At 38.4% G+C, this 17,285-nt stretch overlaps 1 protein-coding gene and 1 long non-coding RNA gene across 5 annotated transcripts; one reads left to right on the forward strand and one right to left on the reverse strand.

Annotated features, from left to right (window-relative positions):
* Window positions 1-130: 130 nt before the first annotated feature.
* LOC113657102 (protein translocase subunit SecA-like) lies at window positions 131-16,030 on the reverse strand. Of its 4 annotated transcripts, XM_027168646.2 has the most exons (6): window positions 8,459-8,532; window positions 8,206-8,212; window positions 6,592-6,700; window positions 4,151-4,403; window positions 3,694-3,959; window positions 131-3,598 (listed from the first exon to the last, which is right to left on the reverse strand). In XM_027168646.2, exons 3-6 carry the CDS (start codon window positions 6,697-6,699, stop codon window positions 167-169), a joined length of 4,059 nt encoding a protein of 1,352 aa, XP_027024447.2. In that variant the 5' UTR covers window position 6,700; window positions 8,206-8,212; window positions 8,459-8,532; the 3' UTR covers window positions 131-166. The 4 variants fall into 4 exon arrangements, with proteins under 4 accessions (XP_027024447.2, XP_047669326.1, XP_027024448.2 ...); XM_047813370.1 differs by lacking the exons at window positions 8,206-8,212; window positions 8,459-8,532 and adding an exon at window positions 15,904-16,030; XM_027168647.2 differs by lacking the exon at window positions 8,206-8,212 and having other exon boundaries at window positions 8,459-8,581.
* On the forward strand, window positions 9,927-12,116 carry LOC125141441. The gene is made up of 3 exons (XR_007140809.1): window positions 9,927-10,034; window positions 10,113-10,173; window positions 11,725-12,116. It is a non-coding gene; the product is annotated as an uncharacterized LOC125141441 (long non-coding RNA).
* Window positions 16,031-17,285: the final 1,255 nt, after the last annotated feature.

Genomic DNA, 17,285 nt, shown 5'->3' on the forward strand with positions numbered 1-17,285 from the left:
TGCCACTGCGGTGTGGTTCAAAATCTTGAGTAACAGACAAAGAACAGAAGCTATGTGTGTTGGTCACTTCTGATACATAAGCATCAATGGCTTTTTCTGCCTCCTTGAGTAAGGAACGTGCCTCACTTTTGTAGCCCTCTTTGGCAAGGTTAATGGTAATGTACGCCTAATTATACAGTGCAACAGCTCTGTAGTAGTTGTCTGAGTCAGAGGCTTTTTTCCAGTAAGATTTCGCTCCATAGTCACATTTATTTTTGTTTTGAAGGTGCAAGGCAGTTCTTCCTAAAGCCTGCTGGATGTGGTCATAAAAGTTTTCACTGTGTCCTTGTAAAAGTTTCTTACTTGTATCCTGCAAGTTCTGGATTAGGTCTTCTTTCAGGTGTGTAAGGTCTCTGTGTATGTTAATCTGGTCTGTATGAAGTATCAGCCATATACCCCATGATTCCTTCAAAGCATTCAGTGCTGGGTGATAGTCCATCTTACAGTGAAAATATTCAAAGGAACGATGGACATCTTTTATTTTCACTTCAAAGAGGTCTATCTTCTCTATTGTACTATAATGCTTGTCAAAGTCACTAAGGAACTGACAAAATGTAGAGAACAGCTCTTCCTTCATTTCAATTTCAGCTAGTTTCTCCTTCTCCATGTCTTTTATTCGATTAACTTCATATTCTTCTCTCAGTTCCCTCATGACTTCAATAGTATGGCCTCGGTAGGCCATGGCCAGACAATCATGGTTCAGTATTACCTGGACCATCCCTGGGGTGCCTTTTCGACCTGTTCGTCCAAACACTTGTTTCTCAACTCTTCGGTTATTGGGGAAGTACGTGAGTAGCACAAAGAGACCACCGCAGCGGTTAACCTCTTCTGTGACCTTAATGTCTGTCCCACGTCCTCCAAGGTTAGTGGTAATAATGATCCGTCCCTTGTCGAACTCCTGGTTCTCAATGTTGTGGCACTCGCTCATCGTGTACATGGTAACTGAATGTTTAGTTTCTGATCCAATTTTGTCATTGAGCGCATTTGCTGTGTTGACGTCCTCACACACGACTAACACCACCTGTCCTCGTTTAGAGACTTTTGATACTGTGGCACAAATAGTTTGGATCCACAGGTCGGTACCTCCCCTCACTTGTACTGCAGGCAGCTCAGTAACCTTCTGACGTTGATGACGTGGTATGACATAGCTATCCGTTTTGTAATGTCTTGTCAGGAAACCCTTGTCTGCATCTCCACCTAGTGTTCCAGAAACACCAAATATCCCTTTCCCCATGAGATATCTTTTAAAGAAATTTGAATTAGACATGTAGTTTGTCACATTTGATAATGGAGATAAAGTTAGTTGATGCTTCATCTCCAGAAATTGTTGTAGTCCATCACCCCATCGTTTTCTTTTCTCCAGCATTCCACTAGCCTGAAAGTCCACTGGGATTATTGCATGGTACATGTGTTGATCATCTTCATCAACATATTTTCCCTGAGCTTTTAGAGATCTCTCAATCATGTACTCTCTGCCTTTGGTCATCTGAATGGCCTTCAATGCATTCTCAACAAACAGTGGCAGCTGCTTTTCCAGGTATTTCTCTAAGAAAGAAGGGATTACAAGCGATTCTTTATCTTCTTCTGAACTACATTGTTGAGAGTATTTAATTTTGGATTTCAACTGGCTAACAGTGGCTTCAATGAGCAGATTTTCTGACAGCATCTCACAAGCTTTTCCATTCTCAAGTAGCAGCATGTTGATGTTTTGGTCAGTTTTTGTCTTTTGCTCTCCAAACTGAGTCACATTTCTTGTTTCCGGCTGATAAACATAACAGTTAAATGCCACCTTGTCCTCCATCCCCATCTCAAGAACATTGAGCAAATCATATTGTTGTTCTATTCCTGTCTTGGCCATGATGGTCTTCCATGCCTCATTTTCAATGTCTCCATGTTTCTTTTCTCCTTCTTCATTAATAGAAATCTTCAAATTTTCAAAATCTTCCTCTGAGTAAAAGCCTAATTCAATGCCTGGCAACAGAATTTCCAGTGGTGAAAATCTATCATTTTTATCTGAACCAATCATTGCTATCAGGGCAGCTGTGTGAAAACTCTGGACTCTTGTTGTCCACATGGTCTCTCCAGTTTCTTCTTCTTCAATTGGTCGACATGCAGATATTATGGCCCAGATGCTTGCTAGGACTTGTTCCAAATGTTGGAGTCCACTGGACTCATGGGACAGAAATGTTATTTGAACTCCATTATCCAAGGTCATGTAGTCAACCTCATCCACAAGGACCATCTCAAACCTTCTGTCTCCTCGAGTTGTTTTCTTCTCAAACTCTTGTTTCAGTGTATCTGCTGCAAAAGTTCCAACAGTACTATACACTACATCTTGTTTGTATGCTTCCTGAGTCAGTTCCTCTAGTTCTTCAGATGAGACATCATTCAGCACTGGAGGAACAGCAGATGAGGTTATGTCGAACATCTTGTAAAGTTTGCTCCATTCCTCTAAATCACGACGGGCGAGTACCGGAGAGCTGGTCACAATGTCCACCTTCACACCACGCATGGCTTGGATCACAGCAAGCATGGCTAATATACAAGATTTCCCTTCACCTGTCCCAATTTCAAGAAGACAACCTGTGTTGGTTTTTGATTTTGGAAGCAGGAAAACCACCAGGGCTGCAATTTGAGTTAATCTGGGAAGATATCCTTCAATGACTTTTTCCTCGTTACCCTTTTGAATAGTGACAGCAGAGCACATTTTTACTGCGAGTGACATTTGCACTAGTACACTTTTGAGAACGTGTCTGTCTGGGTTGGTAAAATTCAGTTCTTTAACCATTTTCTTTACACTCTGAATGTCATTTTTATGGAGATGAGTTCTTTTGTATTTTGGAAGCTCTGTTTCTAGATAAACCAGAACATCCTGTAGTATTGTCAGGACATTCTCAGGGTAGTTTGAGTTGCGCATTTCACTAATAATAGTATCAGCATTTTTGTGTCTCTCTGTGTCAACATACCCTTTCAGCCATATGAGGGGATCAGATTTATCTAAAGCATTGAGGACATTCCCATACTCCAACTTGTAGGTCTGTGCAATGTGAAGTATTGCCTGCACTTGGTCTTTGTCTTTGTCATTCCTGACAACATAACGCATGAAATCTGTTATTTCTGCCAGTTTCCATGTGTTGTTGAACGCAATCTGACACAGAATTTCTTTACTCTCTGTAGAAAGTTTCATATCAGTTTGAAGAACATTCTGTAAAAGATTAAACCCGAGTGATGGATGATCGTCTTGCAACAGTTCGAGCACATCCAAGAGGAAATCCTGATCATGTTTATGTGTGTGGTCGTGTTCATCCTCCTCAAAAACTAACTGCAGTACTGTCTCGAGCACTGTCAGTCTATCACGTAGAGGCAAAGTCTCATAACCAACTGCAGTGTCGAAAGAAAACACACAGCTACTGGTCAGGTCGTGTTTCTTACAGTACTCCACCATTAACTCATTTTGTAGGGTTTTCATCCTGTATTCTAATGTCTCCTCTGAGTCTTCCTCATCAGTTATTTGATATTCACACAGGAGCGCTGAGAATTTCTTCTCTATTTCTGTAACCTGTATTAAAATGATATATTATGTAACAGACCTCAGCATAACATTTAAAACTTTATATATATTTAACTTGGAACAAAATTTATTAAATCTGTTACCTCATCTATTTCAATTTCAGCCTCCAAAGTCTGTTGTATTACATGAGTTTGGTGATGGAGCTCATGGCCTCTCAGCCGATGATTTAGTGCTTCTGCTTTCTGCTTCAGCGTCTCTTTTGCCTGTGAAAGCTTCTTCTCAGCGAGCTCACTTTCTCTTTTAATCTGTTCCTCAATTCTTCTTTCACGTTCAAGCTGCGCCTGTCGTCGCTGCTCTTCATCTTGTCTTCGTTTTTGCTCCTCCTCTCGTGCATCATCTTTGATTTTCTCTGTAAATGATAAAAAAAAATTATACTCATATTGTAGTATACATATTACAGAAGAATATGTTTATATACAGTATTTTTTAAACACTTACAGAAATACAGAAACACACAAAGTAAATAAATAAGCACCCGATTAGTTGTAACATAACAATCGATATAATTTGATAAAATAAATCATTAAATATGTAAAATACCATAATTTGGGCATGTTGATTTCTTGTCCTCATAATTTACATTGCAGTCCAGATGTATGTACCAGTGGTCTCCACTCTCTCGAATTGTGAAACAAGGGTCATCTCTTGGATTGAATAAGTACCACAAATCTGGATCTGTTTTGCACTCTGTCTCTGAGCACTGCCCGTATTTCACTTTCAAGTAGATGGCTTTGCCCCATTTAATCAAATCCCTCTGGTACTGCCGTGTTTTTTTGTGAGGTTGAATATCAAGCTAAATACAGAAACATGTATTAATTTGTAACTTTACAATAATAATGATATTAAAGTGAGAAAGAATCTTTTTAAATGTTGTTTAAAATTGTACCACATAATTGCTTAAGTTTATATGCTGGAACTTAAATGTCCTTCACGAGCCTCCAACTTAACTCCAAGTTGTTAAATAGTACAAAAATCATCAATAACATGGTGCATCTATGTATTATTACACCACAGCACTGTTGGATTCTGGGTTATTATTGATCAGAAGGTGCTGAGTCATGCTCTTGTTCCTATAGTAACAGGTGTGACACTGGTGCCCCTACCTACATGCAGCCAGCTGCTGTTTGAAAGTGAAAGTGAAAGTGACGTGACATACGGCTAAGTACTCAGAATTCGTTCTCTGCATTTAACCCATCCAAAGTGCACACACACAGCAGTGAACACACACACACACACACACACACACACACACACACACACACACACACACACACCTTGAACAAACGCCCGGAGCAGTGGGCAGCCATTTATGCTGCGGCACCTAGGGAGCAGTTGGGGGTGGATTCGGTACCTTGCTCAAGGGCACCTCAGTTGTGGCCAGCCCGAGACTCGAACCCACAACCTTAGGGTTAGGAGTCAAACTCTCTAACCATTAGGCCACGACTTCCCCGAATTTGGGTGACGAAAGGACAGCACCACATCAGCAACCCTTGTATTGCAGACAGCAAATTAGCACATGGCTGTAATGTGGAGCAACAGAAGAATGCAACAAGGAAGTCCCACATACTCACTCCTTCCTCTCTAGAGAGACCTAAACCTCTTACTATGTGATTTTGCCTGCAGAACCTACTACAAGATGCTCAAGAGCAAAATCCTGGTGTGCTATGGCCGATCTCCTATGAAAGCCACAGCAGAGTTTCATGACTGGATCCTCCAGTACAGAGCCACTGCTGAGGCCCAGATGAAACTCCAGGAGCCTCCTAAACTCCTCAACCCTCCTAAACTCCAGGAGCACAGTGCACAGTGACCCTGGCCCAACCAGCAATCTTGATCTGAGCAGCCAAGAAGTCAGGAATGCTCTCAGTTTCAAGCCAAACCAAGCTGTAGAATGGATGCTCCTCATGTGACTGATCACAGATCTCCCAGTTCCCCTGTGCCTGGGGTGAGACTAGCCAGTCTATATGGTCCCTACCAACAGGGCATCTAATTGATAAAAACCACCAGGCACGTAAGTGGGAAGGGTCTACATGGTCCAAAATAAAGGGAATGCAAAAGCCACAATTAACAGTAAGATACCCTAATCCAGTTTATTCTGTGTTCCAACAGTTCACCCAGGAGGACAGCATTGAGCATGAACAAAAGAAGTATGGTAGACTGGCACAGTGCTGTGTCTGCATACCAGGACCCCAATTAGTCAGACCACCTATACAACCGTGCGGAAGTACTTAAGAGTTCCGGAAGGTTAACTCATGTAAGTATCATCTGGGGCTTACTGGAGCACAGTACCAGGGGGTACTGCACTGGCCTGAGCTTGTTAAAAAATCTAGGAGAACAAAGTAAAGGAAGAAGGGTACCCCATCACACCACCAAAAAAACTGATATGATTGTTTCTGTCATTGCACAAATGCTGCCTGGGTGCTAAAAAGAGTGTGTCACTTCAGCACCTCAAATGTTGTGGACAGCTGATGAGCTTTTAGGTGTGTGGCCGAAGTTCAGGGGAAAAAATGACAGCCAATCAGGGTGGCAGCTACAGCTCTGAAGACAGAGAAAGGGCTTTATGGGGTATGATGATCCCAGGGAGGGCTCCCTGAAACCCTTACACTCCAAAAGCCTCCTGGGTCTCGCCTTGTCACTGCTCCTCATTGCACCTATATGATTGCACCTTTTTTTACACCAAGAACCATGTCTCCAGTGTGTCTCTGTTGATAAAACTAGAAAAAATACTGTCTTCTGCCTGAGTTATGTCACATTTTAAATATTTTTAAATGTTCTGACTCACATTTTATCCAAATGGAAACAAATGATGATTTTTTCCCCCTAAATCTAAAAATTAATCATCGTTAAACTGCTGTGGTATAAGATGAATTAAATATATAAATATGTGCTGTTACAGAAAACTACACAGTTTGTATTAAAAGTATCACATTTGTAGGTATCTAAAAGTATTTATCTGATGGATGTAGTGATTGTGTAAACATTACTGTAGTGTATCTGTCAGGAAACAGCCATGGTGTCTGGGTCTCGATGCAGGCGGTCCATTTGTAGGGTGTACAGTTGTTAACAGTTATTTCTCCTCCCAGGAGGCCCATTCTGAAATGGAAGATTTTATAAAATAATGTGCTACTATTTAATAAATAATTTATTAGGAGGGGTTATGAGTAATGTAATAATACAATATTGTAATAAATATTATCATATAAACAAAATTTAATAAATCTAAAGATGTAAAAAAATATATATAGACTTAACAATAATAATAAAAACAACATAATAAATGTTAAAACAAAATAATAAAAACAACAAACAACAACATCAATAATAATAATAACAATAATAATAATAATAATAACAATAATAGTTATTATTGTTATTATTATTATTGTTATTGTTATTATTATTATTATTATTATTATTATTATTATTATTATTATTATTATTATATAATATATTATTATTATATTATGATTATAAGGTTGCACATTGCTGCTGCTTCCACTGTGGCCTATGATGTCTGCTGCTACTTTGACAACATGTTAATAAAATCTGGTGAAGATTGTACAACATTTGAAGGAGAAGGAGCAGTAATAGCAGTTTGAAGGAAGCATGTATAGCATGTAATGTAATGACTAGTAGATGGCAGTGGCATGAAAATTGTTGCATACCCTGATATCATAAAGATGGCTACCAAGTTGTTGCTGAGATACAGCCTCACTTCATGTTTAATGGCTTTGCTGTTAGATTCATTGGACCATTACAGGTAGTTACATTTAAATTTACCTCATCTGACAACCTTGCCAAAAGTAATGTACAAAAGTGCTTTTAAGTTTCTATTAATGAATACATCCCTCACAGACTAAGAATACCATCGGTTTAACTCTATTTCCTTGGAAAATACAGCAAGAAAACATTTCAAATCCTTTTGATAGTTTTTGTAACGCCTCATGACACACACAGGTGTGTACTACACACAGTTTCTTTTACTAGTCTATATTTAAAGCTCAGATATTTGCATACATTTTGTTTCTAAGCCACAGTATTGCATGTTTCATAGGTGTGGCACACAAACAGAAATCAGCTGTAGTTCTTAGTTGTTAAGACTAAATGAAATGATATAGACAAAAGCAGGGCAGGTTCAGAATGCGGAGCGTGAATAGAACAGTGAACATTTGAGACAGAGGAAAATTATTTGTCATACTTTTAAATATTCATCATAAAATTATAATTTAAGTTTGCAGAAATGGATGCAGCACATTATAAGTAGAAGAAGACTTTAGACTTTAGCTTGACTTTAACAACACTGAGCACAAGTAAATATCTGGCTTAATGTCAGCATGCTAATCATGCTAATTCACAGAGCAAAGTCATTTAAGGATTCAAATGAAATCTACACCATTGAAATTTAAGTAGTTTGGACAAATTACAGTTGTTAAATCTGCTATCATTTCTAAGTGACAACATCCTAATTTGATAAAAAAAACAGCTTGTAGTAAACTCTTAACAGCTTTAACAGTTTTAACAGAACCCTTTTGTGTAATATAATGTGGAGGTTATAAAATATGTGTTTAATAATTTACTGTAAAGTTCATAAAACTCACCTGGTTCCTGTTCATAGCCGATGCCGGTGTGTGAAGTAGATAGGACAGGTTAGGCAAGAATAATTATTTTTTTTATTTAGGGTGGGGTGGAAATATGATGCACAGTAGGTGTAGTTACACACTATGCACACATATTTAAGAGACTCGAGAGGTTTATTTCCCATTTGAATGTGTACTGTTTTGAAGAGATAAAAGAACTTAAACTAATAGTAATAATAAGTAATAAAATAGAGCTCTGTAAATCTGTACATACAGTGTTGTTCTTTCAGCTGCTTCCTGTTCAGGTCACCAGAGAAGATCATCCAGTCCACATATTTGATGTTGTTTTCAAATGCCCTTCCTGATGCATATCTCCCTCTTGGGACCGGCATTAAGAGTTAACTCCTCCCTGCCCGGGACCTGAACACCTGCTGTGGCAATGCGAGCACCAGATTCTGAATGTGGAGCACCAGGGGACCAAATTTGAGAAACTAAATTAAATAACCTAAATTTAATTAATTGAAATAAGACTAATTAAACCTGCTTGCCTAAAAAATGTGTAGCTTCTGCTTGTGTCTCCAAAACAGCTCTGACTCTGAGACATGATCTCTGTCAAGTTGTGCTATGGTATCTGGCACCAAGGCATTAGGAGCAGATCCTTTAAGTGTCAGTGAGATTTAGATGTTCATGACTCACTGAACCACTTTGGTAGGTAATTATCACTGCACACTGGAACATCTCACAACACCTGACATTTTGGAGATGCCCTGACCCAGTCATCTAGGTGTGTCAACTGTGAGCAAATATGTGTTAGAGAACATACATAAACATACACTATCATGAAGACCTTTGAATATTTAAAAAAATGCTTGATGAGGCATTTTATTGGATTTCATAAACATGTATGCAACAAACAGCGAAGGAAGTGTTTAGGGGTAACATTAGTATAGTGTAGGGGTAACATTAGTATACTGTAGGGGTGACATTAGTATAGTGTAGGGGTAACATTAGTATACTGTAGGCGTGACATTAGTATAGTGTAGGGGTAACATTAGTATACTGTAGGGGTGACATTAGTACATTTACATTTGCAGCATTTGACAGACGCCCTTATCCAGAGCGACGTACATAAGTGCTTAAGTCTCTAACATTGAATACATTAATGCTGGCTCACTAGGTTACATACTTAAGATGCCATGAGTTTAAAACATTTGTTCAAAGTTACAATGGAAGTGTCAAAGGTTGTGTTGTTTTTTTTTTAATGCAAAAGATGAGGAAATAAGTGCTAGTTGCAGTGTTTCCTGAATAAGTAGGTCTTCAACCACCGCTTGAATAGTATACTGTAGGGGTGACATTAGTATAGTGTATACTAATGTCACCCCTACAGTATTTTACAGTGAGGTATCGCTGTATTAATAATATTGTGCTGCTAAAATAGCATTGTTGTGTTAATTACAAATCCTTTAAGTGTCAGTGAGATTTAGATGTTCATGACTCACTGAACCACTTTGGTAGGTAATTATCACTGCACACTGGAACACCTGACAACACCTGACATTAGGTGTGTCAACTGTGAGCAAATATGTGTTAGAGAACATACATAAACATACAATATCATGAAGACCAAGCAGCAATTAAAACAAGTCAGGAGTAAAGTTCTGGAAAAGTATCAGTTAGGGTTTGATTATTAAAAGGGTTTGATTATTGATGAGGCATTTGTAACCCACACAAGGTTACTGGAGTGCAACTCTTTACTTTACCTGCGGGTGGCGCAAACACCCTGGGAGTTCACTTAAGACCAAACATGCTTTTCCTCCGGTAAAGACGTTGCTAGACGCAAACAAGGACTGGTATGAGAAATATCCTTAAAGAACAAAAATTAAAAGGAGAATCTTGTACTATATATTGAAATATTGTGTGTCCATTAGGATAAAAGCCGTGAGAGAGAGAGTTAAGCTGCATGGCAGCCAGCTTCTCAAGATACCTCCGGTAAGGATGGTAATGCTAATGAGTTTATGCTTATTGTGCAAGCACATTATGGAGCAAAACACTGCTCTTTTAAAACCAATCGGACTTATGAACCTAATTCTTGCTGTTTGATACCATATAGACACAGATTCAGATTGTTTTTGGTTGTTTAAGATACTCATAAAAGTTCGCTAATCGCGCTAGCTGCATGCTAATTGTTAACAATTAGCTCAGCTAAGTTAGTCACCACTAGCAGATATTTAATAGTGTTTACACCGCTAAAGGTGCCTTCATACTGTTTTGTTGACTTAAGTTAATATACATGTATTTAAAATAAGGGTGATTTAGTTCATTTAATTGAATATACATGTTTAATGTGTATATGAGGAGCATCAGTTATCTTATAATCAGTTATCTGACTCATGTTATGTGGTGTGATGTGTACCTATTCATTTGTATAGTGATTAGAGTATTTATAACCTTTACAATTGGTTATATTTAATTTAACATTTCAATGGAGAAAAGTGGATTAGATTTGAACAGAAATGAGGCAATTGTAATTAATGCATTCTGTACTGTATGTATAGATTGGTTTTTTAGAAAGGGATAGACCAGGGGTCGGCAACCCGAGGCTCCGGAGCCGCAAGTGGCTCTTTCATCCCTCTGCTGCGGCTCCCTGTAGATTTGGAAAATAAATATTTAATTTGAATTTATTTTATTTTAGTTAGGTAGTTTTTTTTTGTTTAAATGTAATTCTAAATTCTAAGATTATGATGCTCTTGTAACATTAAAATAAACCGTGTTTAATTTTTTTGTCGCTCAAAATATGCATCATAACTGCCAACTTGCGAAATCCGACACACAGAAGCAGACGCATTTTTGTTTGTCCTGCAAGTTTTGATGTCATGCAGGACTGTCAAGTGTCACGCATTGAGAGTGACGGTCACGCATGTGGGTCTTTTATCACGCTCTCCCACCACACATCGTATTTCTCATGCAGAAAAACATTTTGACTATTTATCATATATTTAATAAGCCGCAGCGCCAAAATGTATCAGTCCGCGCCGCCGTCTCTATGGAACCGAGCAGGAATCAAGCGCGTCTCAGTTCTTAGTCGAGCCTGACACATCAGCCAATCAAAAAAAGAAGCTACACAATAGCCAATCAGAAAATAGCACTATCTGGGTAAGATTTAACGCAACAACCACTGAAAAACATGGGGTTGCGGGGAAGTTTGGGGATGTCGCGCTTGCCTGTCTTCAAAACTTGAGAGCCCTGGTCATGAATACGAAGAGGACTCGATTACACATTGAACATTTTATTTGAAAGTAACCTTCAACCCAGCATCTTTTTTGATAAGGTTAGTTCAAAATGTTCAAAATATTTCTGTTTGCCTGCAGAAATAAAATTTCGTTTACTCGGTAGCAGTTCATTGATTTCATAAATGCAACACACTACAGTTTTTTCTATACTTTCCATGAAGGTAAAAAAACGATATATGCAGTGTTTTCTTCATTTTAGATGTCAAAAGGGTTTTGTGGCTCCCTGTGTTTTTTTTTATGTGTGAAACAGGTCCAAATGGCTCTTTGAGTGTTTAAGGTTGCCGACCCCTGGGATAGACCATCTGAATCTGACCCTAGCAGTCAGTGGCGAGCCAACCGCAGAAGTGAACGGATCAAGAGCCCGGTGTGGCCAGCCGTGGCATCGGAACCAGCATCATCCTGTGCCTTCATTTGTGATACAGATAAGAACACACGTAAACCTACCCGGGTAGTGAACAGAACATACTCTATGAAACACACACACACACACACATACACACATCAAGGACTTCCATGGACTCTCTTCTTTATTTGAGTTTTATTTTGATTTTATTGTGCGCTATGCACTCAGGAAGCCGGTTTAGGTAGGCAGGGACTGTAAAGAACTGTCATTCATTTTGTATAATACAATGTTTAAATTTATCTGTTTTGTGTTGTCTGTTCTCTGATGACCATTCACTATTTCAGGCTCCATGGTCGTGTCTAGAGCTTCTGTTACTAGCCCAGCTTTAATTTCTTAATACTTAAATTAGGTATTAGTTATATTAACCTAAGAAGAAGGTTACACATTCATTTTGTGTAAAAAAAATGTTTATTATGGGATTTACTGTAGTGTCATACAGTATATCAAGCATCAAGAACAAGGCTGTGTTCAAAGTGTTGACGCTCCCAAGCTGAGACCCACAACATTTTATATTAAGTCTTATATTAACACTTAAGTCTCTATCATTGAATGCATTAACTCTGGTTCACTAGGTTACATACTTAAGATAACATGAGTCTTCCTCAAAACATTGGTCAAAGGTTTTTTTTTTTTTTTTTATTTTTTTTTTTTTTTTTTGTTTATACACATGCAACATGCAACAAACAGGGAAGGAAGTGCTAGTTGAAGTGTTTCACGAATACCGCCAACTGCATTTTCGATCATTTGCTGAGGACGAATTCCGTTCATAGGTAGACCTGCCAGCAGTGTGTTGCAGTAATCCAGTCTTGAAATGACAAGAAACCGAACAAGTACCTGAGCAGCCCGTGTGGACAAAAATATGGCCGAATCCTTCTGATGTTGTAGAGAGGAAACCGACATGAGCGAGTCACATTAGCAACATGAGAGGAAAAGGACAGTTGACTGTCGCCTCACACCTCCAGGGTTGGGAGTTCGATTCCAGCTTCCGCCATGCGTGTGTGGAGTTTGCATGTCCTCCCTGTGCCTCGGGGGTTTCCTCCGGGTACTCCGGTTTCCTCCCCGGTCCAAAGACATGCATGGTAGGTTGATTGGCATCTCTGGAAAATTGTCTGTAGTGTGTGAATGAGTGTGTGTGTGTGTGTGTGTGTGTGTGTGCCCTGTGATGGGTTGGCACTTCATCCAGGGTGTATCCTGCCTCAATGCCCGATGACGCCTGAGATAGGCACAGGCTCCCCGTTACCCGAGAAGTTCGGATAAGCGAGAATGAATGAATGTTATTTTTGTAAATTCAGGCTGATTCTAAATGAATGTAACCATTGAAAAACTGACGATGTGCTTTAGTACCCATGGCTTGCAGAAAATGTTAGTGATAGACAATGGAACGTTCCTCAAGGAGGAGATTAAAGAATTTATGAGAAATAATGGCATGTGGCTTTAGACCCTTGCCATCCTTCACTGGATGGTTTAGTATAGTAGGCTGTTTAAACCATCAAGGAAGGGATATGAGAGACTAAAGGTGGGACAAGAAGAAGAAAGGAACACAAGGTAAGGTACTTAATTGTCATTAAACTCTCAAACAGCAAGAAGGACATCTAATCATAAACTGTGAAAGTAAGAAATTTTAAGAAATTAAAAAGAGAAGGATTAAGAAGAGAGATGTACTCTTTTAGTATACTAATGTTACCCCCTACAGTATACTAATGTTTCCCCTATACTAAAGTTACCCCCTACAGTATACCAGTTTCCCCTACAGTATACTAATGTTACGCCGACAGTATACTAATGTTATCCATACACTATATTAATGTTACCCCCTACACTATAATAATGTTACTCTTATAGTACTGTATATTAATGTTACCCCTACAGTATACTAATGTTACCCCCTACAGTATATTAATGTTTCCCCTATACTAAAGTTACCCCCTACAGTATACCAGTTTCCCCTACAGTATACTGTTACACCGACAGTATACTAATGTTATCCATACACTATATTAATGTTACCCCCTACACTATAATAATGTTACTCTTATAGTACTGTATATTAATGTTACCCCTACAGTATATTAATGTTACCCCTACACTATAATAATGTTACTCTTATAGTACTGTATATTAATGTTACCCCTACAGTATACTAATGTTACCCCCTACAGTATATTAATGTTACCCCTACACTATACTAATGTTACGTCTACAGCATACTAATGTTATGCCTACAGTGTACTAATGTTACCCCTACAGTATACTGATGTTACCCATACTGTATAATTATGTTACCCTTACAGTATATTAATGTTACTATAACGAGGAGTCGTAAGGCTGGTGATCCATTTGCAGCGTTTTAATCGAAACTCGTAAACAGACATGCAAACACGATGTCATAGGGTAGGCAGAAATCAGACGTGAAAAGACAGGCAGAAGGTCAGGGCAGGCAGCAAACAATCAGAGAATCAGAACACAGAAACTAGGTCAAAACCGGAACTAAGACAAACAGGAAACACTCAATGATTGCTGACGCAGATCGAGACTTCGCACAGGAGTCAAGGTCAAGTTCGTATTTATAGGAGCTGGCTGATAGGAATCAGGTGGCGAAGCAATCAGTCTTCATGATGGGTGATGGGAGTTGTAGTCCGGAAGCGACTAATATTCCGGAGACGCCTCTCTATGTTGCCGGTCGGGGAGCGGGGCAGGTGCGCAGACTGTGACCGTTACCCCTACACTATACTAATGTTACCCTTACAGTATATTAATGTTACCCTTACTAATGTTATGCCTACAGTATACTAATGTTACCCATACTATATAATAAAGTTACGCCTACACTATACTAATGTTACCCTTATAGTATACTAATGTTATGCCTACAGTATACTAATGTTACCTCTACTGTATAATAGTTACCCCTACAGTATACTAATGTTACCCCTACACTATACTAATGTTACCCTTATAGTATACTAATGTTATGCCTACAGTATACTAATGTTACCTCTACTGTATAATAGTTACCCCTACACTATACTAATGTTACCCTTATAGTATACTAATGTTACCCCTACAGTATACTAATGTTACCCCTACAGTATACTAATGTTACCCCTACAGTATATTAATGTTACCCCTACAGTATACTAATGTTACCCATACAGTATATTAATGTTACCCCTACAGTATACTAATGTTACCCTTATAGTATACTAATGTTACCCCTACACTATACTAATGTTACCCCTACACTATACTAATGTTACCCCTACACTATACTAATGTTACCCCTACACTATACTAATGTTACCCCTACAGTATACTAATGTTACCCCTACACTACACTAATGTTACCCCTACAGTATACTAATGTTACACATACAGTATACTAATGTTACCCCTACAGTATACTAATGTTACCCATACAGTATACTAATGTTACCCCTACAGTATACTAATGTTACCCCTACAGTATATTAATGTTACCCCTACAGTATACTAATGTTACACCTACAGTATACTAATGTTACACATACAGTATATTAATGTTACCCCTATAGTATACTAATGTTACCCCTACAGTATACTAATGTTACCCTTACAGTATATTAATGATATTTGCTTACATTTCGTTTCTAAGCCATAGTAGTGCATCTTGCATAGTGCAGGTGTAGCACACACACACACACACACACACACACACACACACACACAAAATGAGCTGTAGTGCTTAGTTGTTAAGACTAAATGAGACTAAATGTTATAGACAAAAGCAGGGCAGGTTCAGAATGTGGAGCGTGAATAGAACAGTGAACATATATCATAGGCTATGAGACAGAGGGAAATTTTCTGTCATACTTTTAAATACTCATCATAAAATTATTATTTAAGTTTGCAGAAATGAAGGCAGCACATTATAAGTAGAAGAAATAGACTTTAGACTTTAGCTAGACTTTAACAGAACCCTTTTGTGTAATATAACGTGGAGCTTATAAGATGTGTTTAATAATTTACTGTAAAGTTCATAAAACTCACCTGGTCTCTGTTCATAGCCGATGCCGTTGTGTGATACAGATTAGACAGGTTATGCAAGAATTTTTTTTTCCTTAAGGTGGAATGGAAATATGATGCACAGTAGGTGTAGTTACACACTATGCACACATATTTAAGAGACTCGAGAGGTTTATTTCCCATTTGTACATGTACAGACTGTTTTGAAGAGATAAAAGAACTTAAACTAATAGTAATAATAAGTAATAAAATAGAGCTCTGTAAATCTGTACATACAGTGTTGTTCTTTCAGCTGCTTCCTGTTCAGGTCACCAGAGAAGATCATCCAGTCCACATATTTGATGTTGTTTTCAAATGCCCTTCCTGATGCATATCTCCCTCTTGGGACCTGCATTAAGAGTTAACTCCTCTCTGCCCGGGACCTGAACACCTGCTGTGGCAACGAGAGCACCAGATTCTGAATGTGGAGCACCAGGGGACCAAATTTGAGAAACTAAATTAAATAACCTAAATTTAATTAATTGAAATAAGACTAATTAAACCTGCTTGCCTAAAAAATGTGTAGCTTCTGCTTGTGTCTCCAAAACAGCTCTGACTCTGAGACATGATCTCTGTCAAGTTGTGCTATGGTATCTGGCACCAAGGCATTAGGAGCAGATCCTTTAAGTGTCAGTGAGATTTAGATGTTCATGACTCACTGAACCACTTTGGTAGGTAATTATCACTGCACACTGGAACATCTCACAACACCTGACATTTTGGAGATGCCCTGACCCAGTCATCTAGGTGTGTCAACTGTGAGCAAATATGTGTTAGAGAACATACATAAACATACAATATCATGAAGACCTTTGAATATTTAAAAAAATGGTTGATGAGGCATTTTATTGGATTTCATAAACATGTATGCAACAAACAGCGAAGGAAGTGTTTAGGGGTAACATTAGTATAGTGTAGGGGTAACATTAGTATACTGTAGGGGTGACATTAGTATAGTGTAGGGGTAACATTAGTATACTGTAGGCGTAACATTAGTATAGTGTAGGGGTAACATTAGTATACTGTAGGGGTGACATTAGTACATTTACATTTGCAGCATTTGACAGACGCCCTTATCCAGAGCGACGTACATAAGTGCTTAAGTCTCTAACATTGAATACATTAATGCTGGCTCACTAGGTTACATACTTAAGATGCCATGAGTTTAAAACATTTGTTCAAAGTTACAATGGAAGTGTCAAAGGTTGTGTTTTTTTTTTTTTTTTTAATGCAAAAGATGAGGAAATAAGTGCTAGTTGCAGTGTTTCCTGAATAAGTAGGTCTTCAACCACCGCTTGAATAGTATACTGTAGGGGTGACATTAGTATAGTGTATACTAATGTCACCCCTACAGTATTTTACAGTGA

This window comes from Tachysurus fulvidraco, chromosome 1 (genome assembly GCF_022655615.1).
Source record: "Tachysurus fulvidraco isolate hzauxx_2018 chromosome 1, HZAU_PFXX_2.0, whole genome shotgun sequence".
Taxonomy (NCBI): domain Eukaryota; kingdom Metazoa; phylum Chordata; class Actinopteri; order Siluriformes; family Bagridae; genus Tachysurus; species Tachysurus fulvidraco.

Excerpts from the sequence above, each read along its gene's own strand:
- LOC113657102 (XM_047813370.1), bottom strand. The coding sequence starts at position 6,699 with ATGGGCCTCCTGGGAGGAGAAATAACTGTTAACAACTGTACACCCTAC. Across the intron at positions 4,404-6,591 it reads TTCCTGACAGATACACTACA|CTTGATATTCAACCTCACAA; the intron begins GTAATGTTTACA and ends TTCTGTATTTAG. Across the intron at positions 3,960-4,150 it reads ATCAACATGCCCAAATTATG|AGAAAATCAAAGATGATGCA; the intron begins GTATTTTACATA and ends TATCATTTACAG.